Source organism: Haliotis cracherodii, unplaced genomic scaffold, assembly GCF_022045235.1.
Source record: "Haliotis cracherodii isolate W230 unplaced genomic scaffold, xgHalCrac1.p SCAF_5, whole genome shotgun sequence".
Classification (NCBI taxonomy): domain Eukaryota; kingdom Metazoa; phylum Mollusca; class Gastropoda; order Lepetellida; family Haliotidae; genus Haliotis; species Haliotis cracherodii.
Genome location: NW_027266308.1, coordinates 59,282,907 through 59,304,171, shown reverse-complemented (window position 1 = coordinate 59,304,171; position 21,265 = coordinate 59,282,907). Strand labels below are relative to the sequence as shown.

General features: G+C 40.7%; 1 protein-coding gene across 1 annotated transcript in view; it reads right to left on the bottom strand.

Moving 5' to 3' along the window:
• The window catches only part of LOC139442125 (neuroglobin-like), a 64,180-nt gene extending 44,856 nt beyond the window's left edge, over positions 1-19,324 (bottom strand). Inside the window, exon 1 of the mRNA XM_071222928.1 lies at positions 18,836-19,324. Coding sequence (XP_071079029.1) covers positions 18,836-19,035 — 200 coding nt within the window. The 5' untranslated portion in view covers positions 19,036-19,324. The remainder of the gene's footprint in view (positions 1-18,835) is intronic.
• Between the last annotated feature and the right edge of the window lie 1,941 nt (positions 19,325-21,265).

Genomic DNA, 21,265 nt, shown 5'->3' with positions numbered 1-21,265 from the left:
TGTTTTTCTGTTCAGCTCGTAATATAATTAACTTAACAGAATTGGTCATTATGCAAGCTAGAGAGAACATTCTAGTGACATTTTGTTGCTCGTCTTTGAAATGCATTTAGAAGTGATACGGGTAAGGAACAGAATATATGGCTGTCAACTTCTTTATTTTGAGGAACACAACGTTTCGGAGTATATGCTTACTCCTTCCAACAGGTGAATGTTGTCATTACCTGTACATATATATGCTGTCTGCCTCATGGAATTCATTCACCTGATGAAGGAGTAGAAGATACACTGAAACGTTGTGTCCCTCATATTAAAGAAGTTGACATCCACATATTCTCATATATATCCTTATAAGTCAAAGTCAAAGTCAAGTCAAAGTCAAAGACGTTTATTGTATCAAAGGCCATCGGCCCATATACAAGTTCAGATGAATACAGTGGGTGAGAATTTACAGATTGGGAGATTCAACAAAATTTATAAAAATATAACATTCATTTAACAATCGGTGATAATCATGAGGACTTTCTAGGGTAACGTAATTAAAATTCTGAATTTCCACTCAACATGTTATTTCGTAGGTCCATCCCATGTTTTACAAATAAAGACAGTTTAAACATTACGTCGGCATGATTCGATGACAAAATAGAAACAAACGCTATTCTACTCGTCTGATAAGAAACATTCTGGTATATATTTAGTACGTAGTTCTGCATAATAAGGACATTCAAAGGTAAAATGTATTTCGTCTTCTATAGCAGAGTTACAGAATGGTCAAATTCTTTGTATTCTTTTAAGTGATATATTCCGTCCATAATTAATCATAAGTTTTGACAAGCCAAGTCTGTATTTAATATATACATTTCTTAGGTGACTATTTGTTAAAACTGATAGATATTTTTCTGGCTCTAATAAAGTCTTAAATGTCACGATCAGTTGTAACATGCTTTCTTATACAATGCATGTTTTAATGTCTGAGAAAGCGATTGTCGCGTGACCTTCACCTAATAAACATATGATTCTCATGCTGAACCAGAATATCGCTGAAGGAAGCTAGATTATATAATCGAGCGTTTTTCCTGAATTCGATGATTACCTAAAACATTTATACGAACGATAAATGCAAATTGAAACCAAAAGAAATTCATGCATGCATAATCGGGATAAGGTGCTTATCACAGCTGTAAGATCACTTAACGTTTATTCCACATCATTTTTTGCTATTTATTTTAACTGGCTTGATCCTGCTAATTGTATTCAATTTTGTGTCCTGTCGTTACTAGTCGTGAATGACTTAGGTAAGTGGCAAGTCGAGTGTAAGGCTTGTCGTGAGAAGCGAAAAAAAAGGTCTGTTGGTTTGGTAAGGTGTCTTTACAGAATGAATGTCTTCATTCCTCATTAGCATGTGTCTTTTGCGGTTTTGTCACTTGTCTAACTGAACGTGTACAGGCAATCGTAGCCTTGCTCCACGGCTGTACTGAAAGATTGTTTGATAGGCATTAATTAGAAATTGACAAAATAGACACAATTTATGGATAGCAACTTCTTTAGTATTGTAAAGGCGACGTTTCAAGCAAGACAACGGTATAAGGATCCATACCGAAACGTCGCATTTACAGTATTAGAGATGTTAAATCATGTTATCCATAAATTGTGTCTACTTTGTCATGGATGTGTAGTTATTTTAGATATGTGTACCGTAAGGAATCATGTCTCTTTTAGGGACAACTTGTTCTTATTATTTACATGATCTATTAATTATGATTAAACTAATAATTATTGCCTTAGAGACCTGTGCAAGTCTAAGGCCGCTATGCCAGAGCTTAAAGACTGCTGCTAGAAGTGTAAACATTTACTAGCCTTGGTCCAGAGCTCCAAAACTGAAAGATACGTCCATGTATGTGTAGTAATTCTATCTAATTAATAGGCAAGTCTACATATGTAGACAGTAATAATCCAGTCTCTTATAGGGACAACCTGTTCTTATTATTAACATAATCTAGGAATTATGATTTAACCTAATAATTATTGCCTTAGAGACTTGTGAAAGTCTAAACATTCACTCGCTATAGTATTTGCTTTTTTCAAGTTGAAACAGAAAACGTCTGGAATGGTGAAGACTTCTAAAAAAGTGTTTCTTTCGTCAAATCGATGTCTTTTCAGTAAGACATCACAAAAACAGGAATCTTTCATGAAAAACTAAACCACAAACAGTTGTTATTTATACCTTCATAAGACAGACGTAGTCTGATAAGTGGCTCGTATTTCGTCCATCCCACCTCCAGCAGATACAAACTTAGTTAACTCTGGAAGCACTCCAAACTCCAGTAAGAAGATTTGAAGGAAATTGTCAACTGGTTTACATCAAACGAACGCCTAACAGATTCACAGGAAAAAACAGTCACCCAAAACCGCGAAATGAAAAGACAGGGTGCCTGCTGCACAACAAAACATCTAACTCTCCCTACCAGGGAACGTTACATTGATGTCTGCTCTGTAAGTTTCTTCCGTAGGGCCGATTTGTACTGACAGCGTCGACAAATTGGTACGTGATAGCTCCCCTGGAATGTAGCAGGAACTCCACCATTGCATTCCTCTCAATCATTTATCATCACGTTTTGCCAATTTTCTTTTAAACTTTCCAATTTACACGTTAAAAGTACCAGTTGATCTATATCATGTGGAATGTCATCGTGACTTTCCAACAATGGGCATGATTGATGGATACTTTCAACAGTTCCTGCAAATCTATAGATTTCTCATCATAATATTTCCGCACACACCGTATCAATACACTTATAAATAGTGTCATTGTCGACTAAAACCCACTTAGTTCTATTATAATGTGATCTATTGACAATGATTGGCTAAGCCATATTTAAAAAAAGCAGTTTATGACAAGATTTGGCGATACAATGTATTTGTTGTTCAAAAGTAGAAATACATGTATCTTGGTTCCCTAAGTGGGTGCAATGGCTTGAATAATTGTACTTTACTGATATAGATTCATCGTTGCATTTGATTGATGAATCTTGTCAAATACGACAATGTGATATTTTTCACGCAAGAAACCTATGATTGTGGGTTCGATTATTGTTCTAGATTGTGATCAGCACCATGCCCGTGCTTGTGAATTTCAGTTGTAAACGCCTAAGATCTGTATCACTTCGGGCTTTCCTCCCACATTTAGCTGACACGCCGTGATGCAACTTGAATGCTGTTCAAAACGGCGTTAAATCCAACTTACTAACTTACTCATAAACCAACATTGCCTGAATGTTTTGAGGTTTGATCAAATGTCTCAGGTCTGCTGAGATCGTTAGTGAGTTTTTTTAAGTTGAACGATATTTCAGTTATATCATGGCGTGCCATATTGCTAAGTGTGAATATTTGCAAGTTACGTAGAGTCTGAGGATATGTGAATGTTGTCTGAAGCCGCATTACTAAACCACATAATCTAGTCTGGACCAGACAGACCAGTTGTCCAAGCGCGGTTACAGATATTTTTTGTGGAGTAATGCGTTTTATGATCAGAAGTTTACGTGAAGGTACTTTTGTGTTCCTCTTCACTTGTTCTCTAGGGACGCGGGGCATCCTTGTGGTTAAAGCGTTCGCTCGTCACGCCGAAGGCCCGGGTTGTACCCACTTGAGTATACAGTAACCTATTTCTGGTCCATTTCTGGTCCATTTCCGTCGTAATATTACTGAAATTTTGATAAAACAGCATAAAATCCATCTTCCGAAGGCAAGAGAGTTAACCGACTTTAAAATTCCAGTTTTAATAGTCAGTTAACTCCCTTGCCTCGGGAACATGCATAAGACCATACTAAGTCACTGACTGGATTCTCACTGGATGTCTGCGCGTGAGAGTTGGGAGGGACATGGGTCCACTTGCGACCATCCACGTTCGAGACTTTCCTCTCGGTTCAAAACAGAACTGGTACGCTGGAGCCTATTTTAACCCGTGTTCCCAAGGGATACACATACACATGTTAACATAAAACTGATAAAGAATATTCAAGATTTAGTCAAACTAAGCGATGTATATATTATTTGTTCCTCTATTCCCATAAATACAAGTTTATTGCTCGGATAGATCAATATTTTTTTCTTCTATTGGACATGATTGATAATAATACCTTTGATGCGTCAAGTGAAACAACTGTATGTTCCTCTCTTAAATATCAAATCAGATTGCCCAAAAAATTCAGATTTCCAATTAGAATAAATTCAGAGATGCCCGTTTTACGATTACACAGCGTCTAAAAGCAGCCATGAAAATGAGTGTGAAAGAGGCTTAATTATTTAGCCTGAGAAGAACATAAATCGTTTTAAGTACATTTGTGTGGCCAAATCTTCAGTTTTTGCGAATTTTATGGAAGTGATTGTCGATTTGAAAATAATGCGATGCTGACAGCTTGTATCTCAATCTACACGTGTTACACGCCGAGATATTTTCAGAGATAATTTGCAAATTGCTATGATGAAATCTACTTCGACCACGTCGTAGCTTTCCCGACAGAGCTGTATTACTCCATCTAACAATAGGCTTGCGGTTGCTGTATTTTGGGCACGGAATCGAAATGAAATCAAGAGGAAGAAAGTCGTCACTATTTCATTGATTTTTAACGCAGCCTTACTACTGACTTTCAGACATGGGTTGAGGATGATGAGTTATTCTTGTGGTAAATCGTCTATTATCCTGCTTTTACCAACGAGGGAAAGAACACTAATGTTAATGTTATCGCAGGTTGAACTTAACGTTTGAAAGTTAACGTTTTACCCAGGAAGTACCCCAAAGAATTATTGATATTATAGCAAACGTAAATATCACAATGGTAAATCTCACTTTCAGTTCCAACATAAATGTAACACTTTGGCGTCATATAACACAAGGGGGCACACGGGGCCCATTCGTCTTCGCGGTGAAGAGTTGCGTCTCGTGGGTTCGTATGATGGTTCACCCTGATTATGTTTCTAGGTCTTTCAGCACTAGTACACCCTTGCTCCTTGGTTTTCGATAATGTGGTAAACGTCTTAGACCGGAATCTCTTCGGGCTTCCCTCAAACATTAAGCTGACACGGCGTCGTATAACTGAATTACTGTTCAAAACGGCGTCAAAACTAACTCACTCACTCATTCGAATAAAACAAAGTGATTATACAACATTGACAAGAATACAATAAGGTAGAGACCAGCTAACCTTAAGCTTTTTAACATATTTGCCACAACCCTGTCCCATCTTTGTCACCCATCCTGAAAGCAGGAATAGAGACGTTACAGAGTATGGTAAGTAGTACGTGGAAACACACACAGGAGCCCGCAAGTCTGCGAGGCAGGTGCCAACGACGAAGTTTGAACAGTAATGGGAATCAAGGAGGTCCAATCTTTAATCTATCAACCAGACTGTATTTCAGACCAATTTGAAATATCACCCTCACTGCTGTCTCCGCAAGCCCGTCAAGTAATGGTGCACAATGCCAGTGAGATTCCCATATACTCATGCTGATAATTCTCCAGTTTGGCATTCTGTCTATTTCCAGAGGAGTAATGGTATGTCCATGTTCTGAAATCGGTGCACGTATAAAATTCGGGATTGGTAAATTTCGTGTCTTGTGCAATTAAGATTATCTTATCCTGTTCGTGTTTAAGGCAGAGACATGTCTTTTGGTATTATTTTGATAACACGATTGTCCTGTAGGTATACTTAAGGATGTGTAATTATCGCAACAAAGCCGATATTTGCCGTCTTCAGACTATATCCCGCGCTTTCATGAAGCGCCCAAAGCAGTGTGACCTGTTAATCAGATCGGAGATTACATTTTGATTTTGCTAACATGTGTTTCGATTACCGTAGACGGCCAATGAACCCCAAAGCTATCGATCGTTTCGCGAGTATTTCAGACAGATAAACCAATTGTTGTGAACAAACACTATAGCTTGCCTCAATCAGACCACGGAGAGTTCAAACAGTCCAATTTTAGCCCGTAGTTGTATAACCATAATTCTTTCAATCTTATTGACAGATTATCCAGAAATTACCACTAGAAGCTTTATAATTTATCTTTTACGTTTCGTCTTTGGCGCGTTGTTTTTCTGCCGGAGAAATAAAGTCAAAATAAAGTCAGTCAATAATTTCACCTTATCATCATAAAAGCTGTGCAACAAGAGTAAGCGTTAAGTTGCCCCTAGCAACGGTGCCTATATTTGATTTTGAGATTGGTATGTGTAGCAACCTTGTTCAACTGTATCTTATATCTGTCTTTTTTAAAGCTATCCATTTCATCTAAGCTGCAGGAGGGATGAGAGACATCACTGTTAATGATAGGGAATTGTGTTGCATTGTCAGTGATTGATTTCATGAGGCGTTAGGTTAATTAAAACCAACCAAGAACACGTCCCTGTCTGATACCGAATCTACCATGTCTTTGCATCGCGTAGATTAAGTGTAACATTTAACCAGTGGGCACTCACTGAAAGGAAATTACTATCGCTTTCTAGCAGATATGACGCATTACTGTTTGTAATACACGTACTTCAGGGAACTGGAAAATTGGCGTTTATGGACAAACACGTACGTGTCAATATCCATGATAAGGCATTAAAAGTGCCTGTTTTGCAGAATGTTTGAGATAGAAGCTGTATCTAAAGCCAGACAGTATTCCCTTGGGTACACCACTCGCAATAACATTCATAGCTGGAAATGTTGGAATTCATCCATTGAAACGCTGTACACTCTTCTTCTGTCGGGTTAAATGATAGCTCCAGCTGCTTTTGTAACGAATTAAATCCGACTTCAATAGTGGTGATAAAGAGACACAGTTCGCGTTAAAGCGGAGAGAACGAGCTGTCATTACATGTAAGCACTTGTAGGAAAACTTTGTAACGAGCTTTCAAAGTGTCTGTAACGCCAGGTCAGCCCTGGGTTGAATACTGGATCGATCAGTCCATTTCTGGATAGGCCTGACAAGTCATTGGACTTTGTTTTAATGATGCTCGTATTTCAGCCACGACAGTATTGATTCTTGTCGAGTGGGACAATTGGCACTAGATTCTTCGCTGATAAAGCGTTAGTCGAAATACACCCTCCACGTTATCAATGGTCGTTTCTTGATCGACCAATCACAAACCATCCGTGATTGAGTTATTATAGCTTTTTTGTAAACATGGTATCTTGATTAAGGTTGATATAAACAGTGCAACAAGGGCCACCGAGAAAGGTAATACACTTATACACTTAACGTTTAATCCATCTCCACTTATGCAAATATAAAATGCTTAGAGAAATTGGGCTAACATAAATAATCCTTACAACTAAAAGACACGCACAGAAAACAGCATAATCACACTTTAAGAGTACACTGAAAATACGTATAAGTCTACTAGTTCATATCTGTGTAGTCTAACATTGTACCACTCTTGCCCCAATGTTTATGTAGACGTTGTAAAGCCAAATTGGCATGCACAAATTGTCCTCATCTTCAGGATCATGAGATCACAACCATTTCGCATGGACAGACGTTCTGGACATCGAAGAAGATTAAGGAGACCAGTTCCTTACCAGTTTGACATATTATTAATGAATGGCTAATATGAAGGCAAATATGTATGGAAGATTGACAGAGATAATGTTTGTACCATAATGGTATTGACAATGGATGGTCTGCTGATTGCCGTATGCTGACAAATGTGTTTGCTGAAGTGTTAGAGAAGGTCAAGGAGCATCTGAAACCTAGTGCCAAGAGGGTAAGAGAACCAACACCAGTAGAGAAATGGTTTGGCATCACAAAATACGGGTTGGCATCCACAGCGGAATACAGACACCTTGTTGATGTTGGCAAAACTAGTCTTCGATGGTATCCATAAAAAACTCACGGACGACTACGAGTCCTTGCCACGTGGTGAAGGTTTGACAGAGGTCATCAGTTTTTATAGAAAAAATAAACTTTTCAAAACGTGCCGGTGCAACGGACGGGACTCGTTTCCTTATAACTGGTACTGCACTTGCGTCATTCTGCTATCCGTTCGCATATACTATGTACAGACATGGCAAAACTATACATGTTTAAATTTACATTTGCACAACCTATTGACCATGACTTGATGTAAATTTAATTCTGGAGCAACTTTGCACACATGTGTACTCGTAATTGCCTTCGCATGACAAAAATACACATGTCTGTATATTTTACATTCGTATGCATATTTGCTTTGGTATGCAAAAAAGGCAATATTATTATGGAAGTTCCCCTTCGATAGAAATATATACGTCAACGCCAGGAAAAAAATAGCCTCGATTATCTGCAGACAATTTTGGCGTATAAGGCAAAGTAGAGATGATATATGAATGGATCGCTGATAATAGGTGTTCGCTATTAAGGGAATAATGTCCAGTCCCTGGCATCGTCATTCACACAATTTGCATAGCAGTACAGCAGTATCTTGCCATGTGACCTCGGCCTGCAAACAAACCAGACCTCACCAACATATTTTAACATTGCCAATATGCTCTTGCATAACTCCTAAAGTGACACATGTCTTAAACATTTAAAACTTTGGTAAAAACCAGACGCACGAGAACCTGGTGTTGACATCCCTGTGATAGCCCCGTGAGTTGTCTGACAGCTGGGGCACCCGAGAAAGGACACAAATGTCACACATATGTGTGTCAATGAATGTGGCTACAATAATCAGATATTATTTCCCTGTTTTTCTAGTGTTAATATCTGAATAATATTTATCTGGCGTAGTACATATATATGCCTGTTAATTCAAACAGATAGGCATACAGTGCATCGATGGATGGATTGATTTGGCATTGATTGGTTGATTGGTAGGTTGTATGGCTGATTTTAGATAGACAGATGATGGATTGGCAGATGGATGATTTATGTATAAATGTCATATTTGATATGGAACACAATTTGGGATAACACTCGAATTATGACAGAAACATAAAGTATTTTGGCAAGGATGCAGACAAGGGTTTAAATTTAGTATGATGTACTTTTATAAACCCTTGGTATTTATTGTCCTTTTATTTTCATTAATACGTGTGTCACATATATTGACATATTTTTCGTTCCTTTTGTGGCTTTCATCAATTCCGCAAATGCAGTTTATTGAAAATACAACGATCCTGTACAAACAAACAGTGTCTCAAAATGGTATATTCAATGAAATTGGGTAACTGCTATAACTGTTTTATATCTGTGGTTTACTGACACATGCTCACACAAAACCGTATGCATTGTTTGATCAGGGCGTTGTATCGAAGTAAGGTAAAAGAGTGATTGAGATTGGTGGTGCAGGTCATAGACGAATACGATTTTGGCGAGACGCACGGGTATGGTGCTTGCTGTCAAACAAGGAAAATGATCTGGGATACGTACCAACAATCAAAGGATTATGGCATGCCTCGTGGATGCACCTAGCACAACAAAGGTATCGTTCATCCTTGTACATGCTTTAATCGGATGCAAACAGTCCTTGGCTTTTCCTAAGTGCAACAATTTGACATAGTTAATCAGTGTAAATGGATCACATACAATTGTTAAAATATCAAACAAATATTATGAGTAAATAGACTATCCTGCAAAAAGGAACCAATTAGTTTCTCCTTAAATTATGAATAACAATAGCAATCAATATGTTAATAGTGCCGATCTTTCACACTGACATTAGCGAGACAGTTTTCACGACAATTACGAGACAGGTTTATCTCTTTAGTACTAATTATAGGTGGTGTGTCACGACACTGACAGTTGTGTCGCTTCTGTGATGCTGGGAAACGTAACATGAGAAGTAAGGCTATCACGCTTACATCCGATTGGATGCGTCCTTATATTTCAAATATTTTATCTCCAATACGAACAAACTCTATCTGTGCGAGCAAGTTAAGGTGCCTTATGACTGATGTATGTACTCCATGGGCGAACTCTTGGACAAATTAGACTAACATCAGTTGGGATCCCGTTTCACGATTACAAATTGCCCTTTAACCATTTGGTTTGACAATCTTAACTATAATATAACTCGTACAGGAATAGGTTCAACCTCATTGTTTTAATGCTGTACATTCGTCTGGTTTAACGACGTCTCATCAGTTTATCTCCTCACTAGCACTCTGACCGGCAGCCTACAATACATGGATGTCTACATGCAACTCTCATCTCCTTGAACTCAACGCTACCACTAAATTGGAATTCGTGTTATTGGTCACGAAAAAGTATCTGCACCCAAACGCCCACAACTTACGTAGTGCGGAAACATTCCTGCACGTCCCTGCACTTTCTTATAGCTCCGTGGTACCATACGGTTGTTGTGTGGTGTACACGGTAGGTTTCTTGATATTATTGCTTGTGTGGTAAGGGTAAAGCCATATTTGTGCTTTATCATGTTGGTCACAGAATATAACTGCTTTTGTCGTGTAGGCCATTGGATATCACTGATTGTGTCGTGTAGGTCATTGGGTATCACTGCTTGTGTCGTGTGTTCCAATGGATATCACTGCTTGTGTCTTGTCGGTCATTGGAAATCACTGCTTGTGTCTTGTAGGTCAGTGGATATCACTGCTTGTGTCGTGTAGGTCATTGGATATCACTGCTTGTGTCGTGTAGGTCATTGGATATCACTGCTTGTGTCGTGTAGGTCATTGGATATCATTGCCCGTGCCCTGTATTTTATTAATATCACTTTTTGTGTCCTGTAGGTCATTGGATATCATTGCTTGTTCCGTGTATTTCATTGGATATCATTGCTTGTGTCCTGTATTTCATCGATATCCCTGCTTGTGTCGTGTAGGTCATTGGAAATCACTGCTTGTGTCTTGTAGGTCATTGGATATCACTGCTTTTGTCTTGTAGGTCATTGGATATCACTGCTTGTGTCATGTAGGTCGTCGATATCCCTGCTTGTGTCGTGTAGGTCATTGGATATCATTGCCCGTTTCCTGTATTTTATTAATATCACTTTTTGTGCATTGTAGGTCATTGGATATCATTGCTTGTTCCGTATATTTCATTGGATATCATTGCTTGTGTCCTGTATTTCATCGATATCCCTGCTTGTGCCGTGTAGGTCATTGGATATCACTGCTTGTGTCGTGTAGGTCATTGGATATAACTGCTTGTGTTGTGTAGGTCATTGGATATCACTGCTTGTGTCGTGTAGGTCATCGATATCCCTGCTTGTGTTGTGTAGGTCATTGGATATCCCTGCTTGTGCCGTGTAGGTCATTGGATATAACTGCTTGTGCAGTGTAGGTCATTGGATATCACTGCTTTTGCCGTGTAGGTCATTGGATATAACTGCTTGTGTCGTGTAGGTCATTGGATATAACTGCTTGTGTCGTGTAGGTCATTGGATTTAACTGCTTGTGCCGTGTAGGTCATTGGATATCACTGCTTGTGTCGTGTAGGCCATTGTATATCACTGCTTTAGCAGTGTAGGTTGTTTGGATATCACTGATTGAGTCGTGTATGCCATTGATATTCATTCATAAACACGGGCATATAATATAGTCGGAATCGTACAACGGACATTTTATGATTATGGAAATGTTTTTCCTCGCTTTTACTTACTGGAATTTACTGATGTGCCGTGTAGGTCAATGCATAGTGTTGCTTCTGTAATTATCTGTGTTGCTTGTATTATGCAGGCCGACTTATGGTGCTGCTGATCAGCTTGTATACTGTGGTACAATGCTACTTGTTTCACAAAGACCAGTGAATAGTGTTGCTTGTGTCGTTCAGGTCAATGCATGATGCTGTTTGTGTAATGCAGATCAATGTAAAATGTTGCTTGTCTTCTGTTGGCCAATGTCGTGGAGGTCAACGAATAGTGTTCCTTCTAGCCTGTAGACCAGAGTCCCTGTCATCAAGTAGGTCGATACATAATGCCACTTGTAGTTTGTGAATAGTGTTGTCTCTATAACAAAGATCAATGTGCCGTGTTGTATGTAGCCTGTATAACGGCGTTACTGGTATTTTGTAGGCCAAGGTATAGTGTACCCTGAAAACAGTAGGTCAATGTATATGTGCTCTGCTTGTGTCGTGTTCAGCTGACGTGCTTGTGTCCGGCAGGGCAATGTGCAAATGGCTTGCTTGTGTCTTGAAATCAGTGTATAGCTGACTTGCGTGTGTCATGTAGGTCAATGTACAGCTGACTTGCGTGTGTCATGTAGGTCAATGTACAGCTGACTTGTGTGTCATGTAGGTCAAAGTACAGCTGACTTGCGTGTGTCATGTAGGTCAATGTTCAGCTGACTTGTGTGTGTCATGTAGGTCAATTTACAGCTGACTTGCTTTTGCCGTGTAGGTCAATGTACAGCTGACTTGCTTGTGTCATGTAGGTCAATGTACAGCTGACATGCGTGTGTCCTGTAGGTCAATATACAGCTGACTTGCTTGTGTCCTGTAGGTCAATGTACAGTTGACTTGCTTGTGTCGTGTAGGCCAGTGTACAGCTCACTTGTGTGCGTCGTGTAGGTCAATGCATGGCTGACTTGCTTGTGTCGTGTAGGCCAATGCACAGCTCACTTGTATGCGTCGTGTAGGTCAATGCATAGCTGACGTGCGTGTGTCCGGTGGGGCAATGTGCAAATGGCTTGTTTGTGTCTTGAAGTTAGTGTATAGCTGACTTGCGTGTGTCCGGTAGGTCAATGTATAGCTGACTTGCGTGTGTCATGTAGGTCAATGTACAGCTGACTTGCGTGTGTCATGTAGGTCAATATACAGCTGACTTGCTTGTGTCATGTAGGTCAATGTACAGCTGACTTGCTTGTGTCGTGTAGGCCAGTGTACAGCTCACTTGTGTGCGTCGTGTAGGTCAATGCATGGCTGACTTGCTTGTGTCGTGTAGGCCAGTGTGCAGCTCACTTGTGTGCGTCGTGTAGGTCAATGCATGGCTGACTTGCTTGTGTCGTGTAGGCCAATGCACAGCTCACTTGTGTGCGTCGTGTAGGTCAATGCATGGCTGACTTGCGTGTGTCCTGTAGGCCAGTGTACAGCTCACTTGTGTGCGTCGTGTAGGTCAATATACAGCTGACTTGCGTGTGTACTGTAGGTCAATGTACAGCTGACTTGCTTGTGTCATGTAGGTCAATGTACAGCTGACTTGCTTGTGTCATGTAGGTCAATGCATAGTTACCTACTTGTGTCGTGTAGGTCAATATGTAGCTTACTTGCTTTTTTGTCGTGTAGATCAACGTACAGTTGCCCTGCGTGTTTTGTGTCATGTAGGTCAATTTACAGCTGACTTGCTTTTGCCGTGTAGGTCAATGTACAGCTGACTTACGTGTGTAATGTAGGTCAATGTACAGCTGACTTGCGTGTGTACTGTAGGTCAATATACAGCTGACTTGCTTGTGTCATGTAGGTCAATGCATAGTTACCTACTTGTGACGTGTAGGTCAATATGTAGCTTACTTGCTTTTTTGTCGTGTAGATCAACGTACAGTTGCCCTGCGTGTTTTGTGTCATGTAGGTCAATGTACAGCTGACTTGCGTGTGTCATGTAGGTCAATGTACAGCTGACTTGCGTGTGTACTGTAGGTCAATGTACAGCTGACTTGCGTGTGTCATGTAGGTCAATATACAGCTGACTTGCTTGTGTCCTGTAGGTCAATGCATGGCTGACTTGCTTGTGTCGTGTAGGCCAGTGTACAGCTCACTTGTGTGCGTCGTGTAGGTCAATGCATGGCTGACTTGCTTGTGTCGTGTAGGCCAGTGTGCAGCTCACTTGTGTGCGTCGTGTAGGTCAATGCATGGCTGACTTGCGTGTGTCCTGTAGGCCAGTGTACAGCTGACTTGTGTGCGTCGTGTAGGTCAATATACAGCTGACTTGCGTGTGTACTGTAGGTCAATGTACAGCTGACTTGCTTGTGTCGTGTAGGCCAGTGTACAGCTCACTTGTGTGCGTCGTGTAGGTCAATGCATGGCTGACTTGCTTGTGTCGTGTAGGCCAGTGTACAGCTCACTTGTGTGCGTCGTGTAGGTCAATGCATGGCTGACTTGCTTGTGTCGTGTAGGTCAATGTACAGCTGACTTGCTTGTGTCATGTAGGTCAATGCATAGTTACCTACTTGTGTCGTGTAGGTCAATATGTAGCTTACTTGCTTTTTTGTCGTGTAGATCAACGTACAGTTGCCCTGCGTGTTTTGTGTCATGTAGGTCAATTTACAGCTGATTTGCGTGTGTCATGTAGGTCAATGTACAGCTGACTTGCGTGTGTACTGTAGGTCTATGTACAGCTGACTTGTGTGTGTCCTGTAGGTCAATGTACAGCTGACTCGCTTGTGTCGTGTAGGTGAATGCAAAGCTCATTTGCTTGTGTCGTGTAGGCAATGTACAGCTGACTTGCGTGTGTCGAGTAGGTCAATGTACAGCTGACTTGCGTGTGTCATGTAGGTCAATGTACAGCTGACTTGCGTGTGTACTGTAGGTCTATGTACAGCTGACTTGTGTGTGTCCTGTAGGTCAATGTACAGCTGACTCGCTTGTGTCGTGTAGGTGAATGCAAAGCTCATTTGCTTGTGTCGTGTAGGCAATGTACAGCTGACTTGCGTGTGTCGAGTAGGTCAATGTACAGCTGACTTGCGTGTGTCGTGTAGGTCAATGTACAGCTGACTTACTTGTGCCCTGTAGGCAATGTACAAATGGCTTGCTTCTGTCGTGTAGGTTATTGTGTGGCTAACTTGCGTGTGTCATGTAGGTCAATGCATAGTGTACTGGATGCACGTTCAGTTGATGATTCCGTTCAGTGGACGGTGACAAAAGTCCACCAGCATGACCATACCAGCCATACCACAATGACGATATGATGGATTAATGAGACGTGCATATTGGAGACCTGGGGGCTCGGGTTTCCGTCTTTAATCTGGACATTAGTGTCAGTGGTGTAGACATCCGTGCCCTTGCCGTTGCTATTGATCCTGCAATGCCCCACTGTCAACAGCAGACCAGTTGTGTACCACGTACCCAACCCGCCCCTACTCTGAAGATTACCAAACCTCGTGTCCATTCTCTCATTAATTACTTTACCCTGCTGTCCACCGAAACTAAAGCTAACAAATTCTTAGAACGGATGGTGTTTATTTTGTCCTTTGGAATTAAAATGCTAAGTGAATAATAGCCTTTGCCATTAGATCGTTCCATGTGTTAAGAGAAGTCTTGGAGGTTCAACATTTTACTTGCATCTTCCTTCCATTATTCCCTATGTTATCACGTTAGGTGACACTCGTCCTATCATCGCTTGATGCTAAATCATTTCGTAAGATTTGAACAGCTCAGCTGCTTTGTGTAAATCAATAACGAACGTTACAGCGGTGCTTGGTGTAATGAAACGAAACCCTTTGAGGTAGTTGACCTTGTATACATCATATACACCTGGTACAGGGTTAAACACCGCTTCTTATATCCCGACCTTTCATTTACATATGACATTGATCTAATCTTAAACAATTTATCAGGTGCCAGGAAAATGATAGCAAATTGAAGGAGCACTGTGCTTTGTTCTAGATGGGCACGGGTGGCCCAGTCGTATTAGGCTCTGCAATAGCTCTGCAGAGTTGTGTCCCTTCGGCTCGTTAGAAACCTATGGTTGTGGGTTCGAATCTCTGTTCGCCCCGATGAAGTTTGAGTGGTAAACGCCTTCGGTGTTTCCTCCCACATTAAGCTGATACACCGTAACTGGAATACAGTTAAAAGCGGCGTTAAAGCCGATTCACTCAATTACCCTCGATGGACACAGAGACTGGTTCACACAAGCTGATATGAATAAGCTGAAGCAGGTCCAGCAATCGCCAGGGCACACAAATAACTATTACCAAAGGACAATGACAAAACGTGTTACACGATAATCGATATCAGTTTCTGCATTTCAATACATGCATGTCACGCTGTGAACAAACAAATATAACACGTTTGTGTTTGTTTACAGTGTGACATATTCATAATGAATATAAAAAAAGTCTTAAAAGGATTATTTTAGAATATAAGATAGCTACGCGATAAATCACAAAGAAGAACGGAGAATGAAGTGTGATTCATTTCACGATAAAACATTTGTCGTTTATCTCTCAATAATAAACGCCTTAAAATGACTCTATTAAATCAAAATACATAGTACGCGGTGCTTAACATTTGTCGAGGAGTACATATTCTTTTATCTCAGCACAAATTCAGTTTTAAGAAGCGTGTCAGTCACAGGAAGATCAGCAGTGTATGGAGCATTTTGCTACCATTCTCATACCGCCTCCACGAGTTCAGTAAATTGCGGTACTGCCGTGTGGACTAATCATAACATATTGAACCATAACTGCTTTATTGGTCTCATTTCCCGTTCTGGTTCCAAAGTCATAACTGAACTTGGATCATAACGAACTGAAGCGAGATTTATAAATCAGCCAGGATCATGACTGAGCTTGGATCAAAGTTGGGATCAACATCTGTGGAACTGACTTGGACTTTTTCAAGATGAAGAAGGGAATCGCTTAATTATGGCACCAAATTCGGACGGGTGAGTGAGAGAGTTTATGATTCAACGCCGCTTGAACAGTATTCCACTTACATCACGGCGTGTCAGCTTAATGTGGGAGGCAGGCCCGAGGTGATGCAGGTCTCAGACGTTTACCATTTCGGTGAAACCCACGAGCACGGGAATGGTGCTGACAAACCTGGAAACACAGCCGGGTCGAACCGAGATTCGAGCCAACAATCCTAGGTTTCTGACCAAGGGACACACAGATTCTACTAAACATGCCTGTATAATGAGATTTACTTCGAACGTAAACGACACCGGGCCTTACTGTTTTACGTTTCGTTTATATTTATTTGTTTTTGAACTTCAAAGGTAGGAGTAACCATTTGGTTCAAGCGCTGATTCTACACGCCGGAGACCATGTTTTTCTTTCCCAGCATGGGGACATTGTGTTAATCACATTTTTTACGTCCCCTGTCATGATATAGCTGGAATATTGATATAAGCGAAGTGTACCATGCTCATCCCCTCACTTTATAAAGATGTAATTGCCTCCCAGGTATTGTGTAGGAAATGTTGATTCCGATGCTACCCCACAACTCCAGCTTACAAAAGTGTTCAATGGATAGGCAACAAAACGTATCGCCTAATTCAAAGCACACAATCGATAGTTGCCAACGTTAGCCTGTTGAGAAAAATATCCGTTCCATAAATTCCCGCAGTGCCTTGAGAATATTTCAACATAAGCATACAGTAAGTGTGTGATCTGGTCTTTAACACCGCTTTGAACAGTAATTCAGTTGATCACGACATGTCAGCTTCCACTTGATGTGGGAGGAGGCCCACATGGACACGGTTCTCAGGCGGTAACCATGTTAGTGAAACCCGGGAGGATCTACCGCTGAAAGATCAAAGATGATATTTTTGGGGGAATATGGAACTCGATCCTGCGATTAACGGATTCTGACACGACCAAGGGATGCAATTCTGCAATTCACAATTTAGATCGATATTTCAAGTGAAGGGAACCATCAAGTCCAGTCATAGTAAATCAGTAATATATCAATAAAGCATTTTGAAATCTTAAAACGATACATATAGATTTATGTAAATGCGCAACAATAAAGAAATATAATAGTATAATGAAAAATCTATAAATATATCTATAAAAATATTCACAATTTAACACTTCGATCATAAATAAAGGTAAGGAAAAGCAGAAAAAAATATGTTTATGTCAGGTATGAGCGAGTGAAGAATGCCGCCTCTTCAGTTATAAAATGGCCACTTCATGTCATGTCAAAAATAAACAGTTTGCTTTGATATCAGAATGCAGTCAGTCCATGACGCGGGGTGGCGCTGCCACAGTAACATTTCAGTCATAGGTGAGGCATGAATGACACAGTCGTATAAAGCGTCAGAATTCAGGTTACTTCCCTCCAGAATGGCACTAGAATCCAGGTTGGTGGTTAAAAAATCCGGTTTCGCCCTGGTCATTAGTGTTGGTTTAATCAGCCCAACGGCCGTGAGTTTTACAAATGTTGTCAACATCTGTGACCAGCTTTACATAACTGAAATAATGACTGGGACAGTAGGGCAGCCTTGTGGTTAAAGCGTTGGCTCGTCACGCCGAAGACCCGGGTTCGATTCCTCACATGGGTGTCATGTGTGAAGCCCATTTCCGGTGTCCCACGCCATGATATTGCTAAAAGCAGCGTAAAACCAAACTCTCTCACCGAAACACTGACTGAGTGTTCGAAGGGGCGTTAAACTCACTCATTGATATATCACAAGATGGTTTGTAGGTTTGAGAAACGCTTAAGGTCAAGTAGGTCGTGATATTAATCAGCAATGATATACCATGTGTAAGAATTCTGGCGACTTGTGGATTCGAACCCATGGCAAATTGTCCTGAAAGCTGCTTTACACAAGGACACGTAGCACATCAGACCACTCAACCAAATATAGCCCTCCATATAACACTGATGAAATATTGTGGACAATGTGACTCCATCTTTCGTGAATTGAATTCAGTTTTGAATATTTACAGCAATAGAAATACTTTCAGCCAGAGACACATACTATTCATAACATATACGTATTCAAAACATCAACGATGTATAAACCAGATGTTGCCATAGATAAAGAAACGTATTGAAACATTGCAAAATTAATGTAATGTAAGTGAATTGTTTACGTGGTCATTGTTCTATGGAATAAGCAATTGTTTTAAAGGCAATACGAAATTCCTTTTTCATGTATTTGTGTTATACAGATATATGCAAGAGAGAGAATTATTAATCTATGTCGGCATTCGGAAAAGTAATACTGTATTGAACATGATCCAAATTTGTAGCTCACCTGATGAACATCTCGACGCCTGTCTGTTCCATATTGCGTTTAATCCCTTTCCACGACTGTTTCAACTTAAACACCTGTCTCTGGTCAAGAGGAAGACGTGGATCGGTGGCAACTGCCGTGGTAAACTCCGTTTCACAGTTGTCCGTTTGATCTGTCTTATCATCCCCCGTGTGTTGCGGTTTGGCCTGCCTGCACCCCATGTCTGATGACAAGTCAAGAGAGGTTGGCACTGCATATAACCCAATCCTTTAATGAAGCGAGATGTCACCGAATACCGCCCATCATTAGTGATCGCGACGTCTCAAACACAAGGAAGGATTCCGATAAACAGATACAGTCACGTAGAAGGCCTCATACCATAGTACGTTCCGTTGTGTAGCTAATGCCGTGAGTACATATGAGAGAAGACTGAGAGAAGTCCTTCAGCTGATGTAGTCAGTCTTTTATACCCAGTCTGTGGAGCTCGCACCGCGAGACGCTAGGCAGCACTGTATTGATGAGCGGAGTGCAGTAAGCGGTGTGGCACGCCCGTTCCTGCAGGAAAGGTTCAGATGTGCCGCCGTTACAGTTATCACAACCTACACGCGGATTTAATTATTAAAGTACATCTCACACTGTCGAAGCCTTGTACCAATCGCTACTCATAATGCGAACGTGCTCCCGTCATCACTTTCTTGTGTAGAGCAAACCAGTATGGGGAAGCCAGGGAAACATAACTTATATAAGGAAGTCATCAGATTTGACTTTCACAGCGCTGTCCTTGTTCGATGTTTTACGATACAAAATGTGTTTATATTTATCAAGAACTGGTTAAGGCTATCACATTTCCTTCAGTCGGGGTACTATGTTAATGAAGTTACTGTTTCATTCGAATAGTAGATGGGGTATCAAATGGCAAAACTAAATGAATCATTTATGGATAATTCAGCTAGGTCTGGATGTAGTCACAAGTAGCAGTTGGTTTAGAATGCTGGGTAGTCTCTGTCCCGACCAAAGAGAATAACATTGAAAAATAAGTCCAACTCAAGTCTAGAATGATTTGGCAAGTCTAGATTGCATCGCCCTGAAATAAACGATTGTTCTGGGCTCCAATTGAATTTGGGATTTTTGTCGTTTATAGAATATATTTTTAAATAAGATAACTTTATTCCTGGGCGAGTTCACACAATATCTCAACGCTAAACGAAGCCTAGTGGTTAAAGCGTTCGCTCGTCATGCCAAAGGCCCGGGTTCGATTCCCCACATGGGTACAATGTGTGAAGCCCATAATTTCTGGCGTCATCCCTTCCCCCGCCGTGATATTGCTGGAATATTGCTAAAAGCGGAGTAAAACAATACTCGCTCACTTACCCAAAGCTAAACGGATCACGCCAGGGCCTACCTGGCCTGTCCTGCTATTGTTCGGATTCAGTAGAAATGCTTCAGGGCTAAAGAGTCACTGACAATAGATTCATAAACAACATGTGGGACAAATATTGTCGGCTACTGTATAATTACATGTGCAGTCATGGCTACGGCTCTGGCCAAATACAATGCCCACACAACGTGGGCAGCAACTAAGGTAGCAGTCACAGCTGTCCCAGCAAATTATAAAAAAAACACCCTAGCTTAGCACGTTTTACTTGAATCATTTATGGATGATCAGTAGATAGATCGATTGCATTAGATTATATAATGTGTAGTACACCTTGGTGGTAACTTTCAGGGTTATTAAGGATCCATTAGGAATTGAAACTCTATGTGCCGCATTACAGTGGATTAATAGGAGTGAGGAGACGATTTATCTTCTCATTCATGTGTTTGGCTCGTTGTCATGATTGTGCACTTGAAGTATCATGGTTACAGTGATCCCTCATTAAAGGGGCATTCACATGCTATTAATGGAAGAATAAACACTAAGTTGAATAATCCGACCCATTAGGTACACATCACCGACACTTAGATATGAATTATATTAGTTTTAAATGCACTTTCATGAACATTTTACAAAGTATATTAATATTCAATCTGAACGTTTCGAAGGCGTTGTAATTCACAGTATAATATAACACAAACTATACACATGACGACCCGTGAAGATACGGGGTAGAATCGGTCTTCAGCAACCCATGCTTGCCGTAAGAGGCGACTAACGGGACCGGGTGGTCAGACTCGCTGACTTGATTAATGTATGTCATCGTATCCCAATTGCGTAGATCGATCCTCATGTATCAATCACCGGATTGTCTGGTCCAGACTCAATTATTTACAGACCACTGGAATAATGATGTAACGCTTTCCGCATGCTTTAGGGTGAGGATTTGGCGCAATATAAAATCAAGAAAACTGAATTTCTACGCCGTCCTCGATTTCATGGGTGACACCTGCTTGTACCACAATTAAGGCGAGTTGTGTATTTTCGCTTGTCTAGCGTACATTCTATGCATGTAT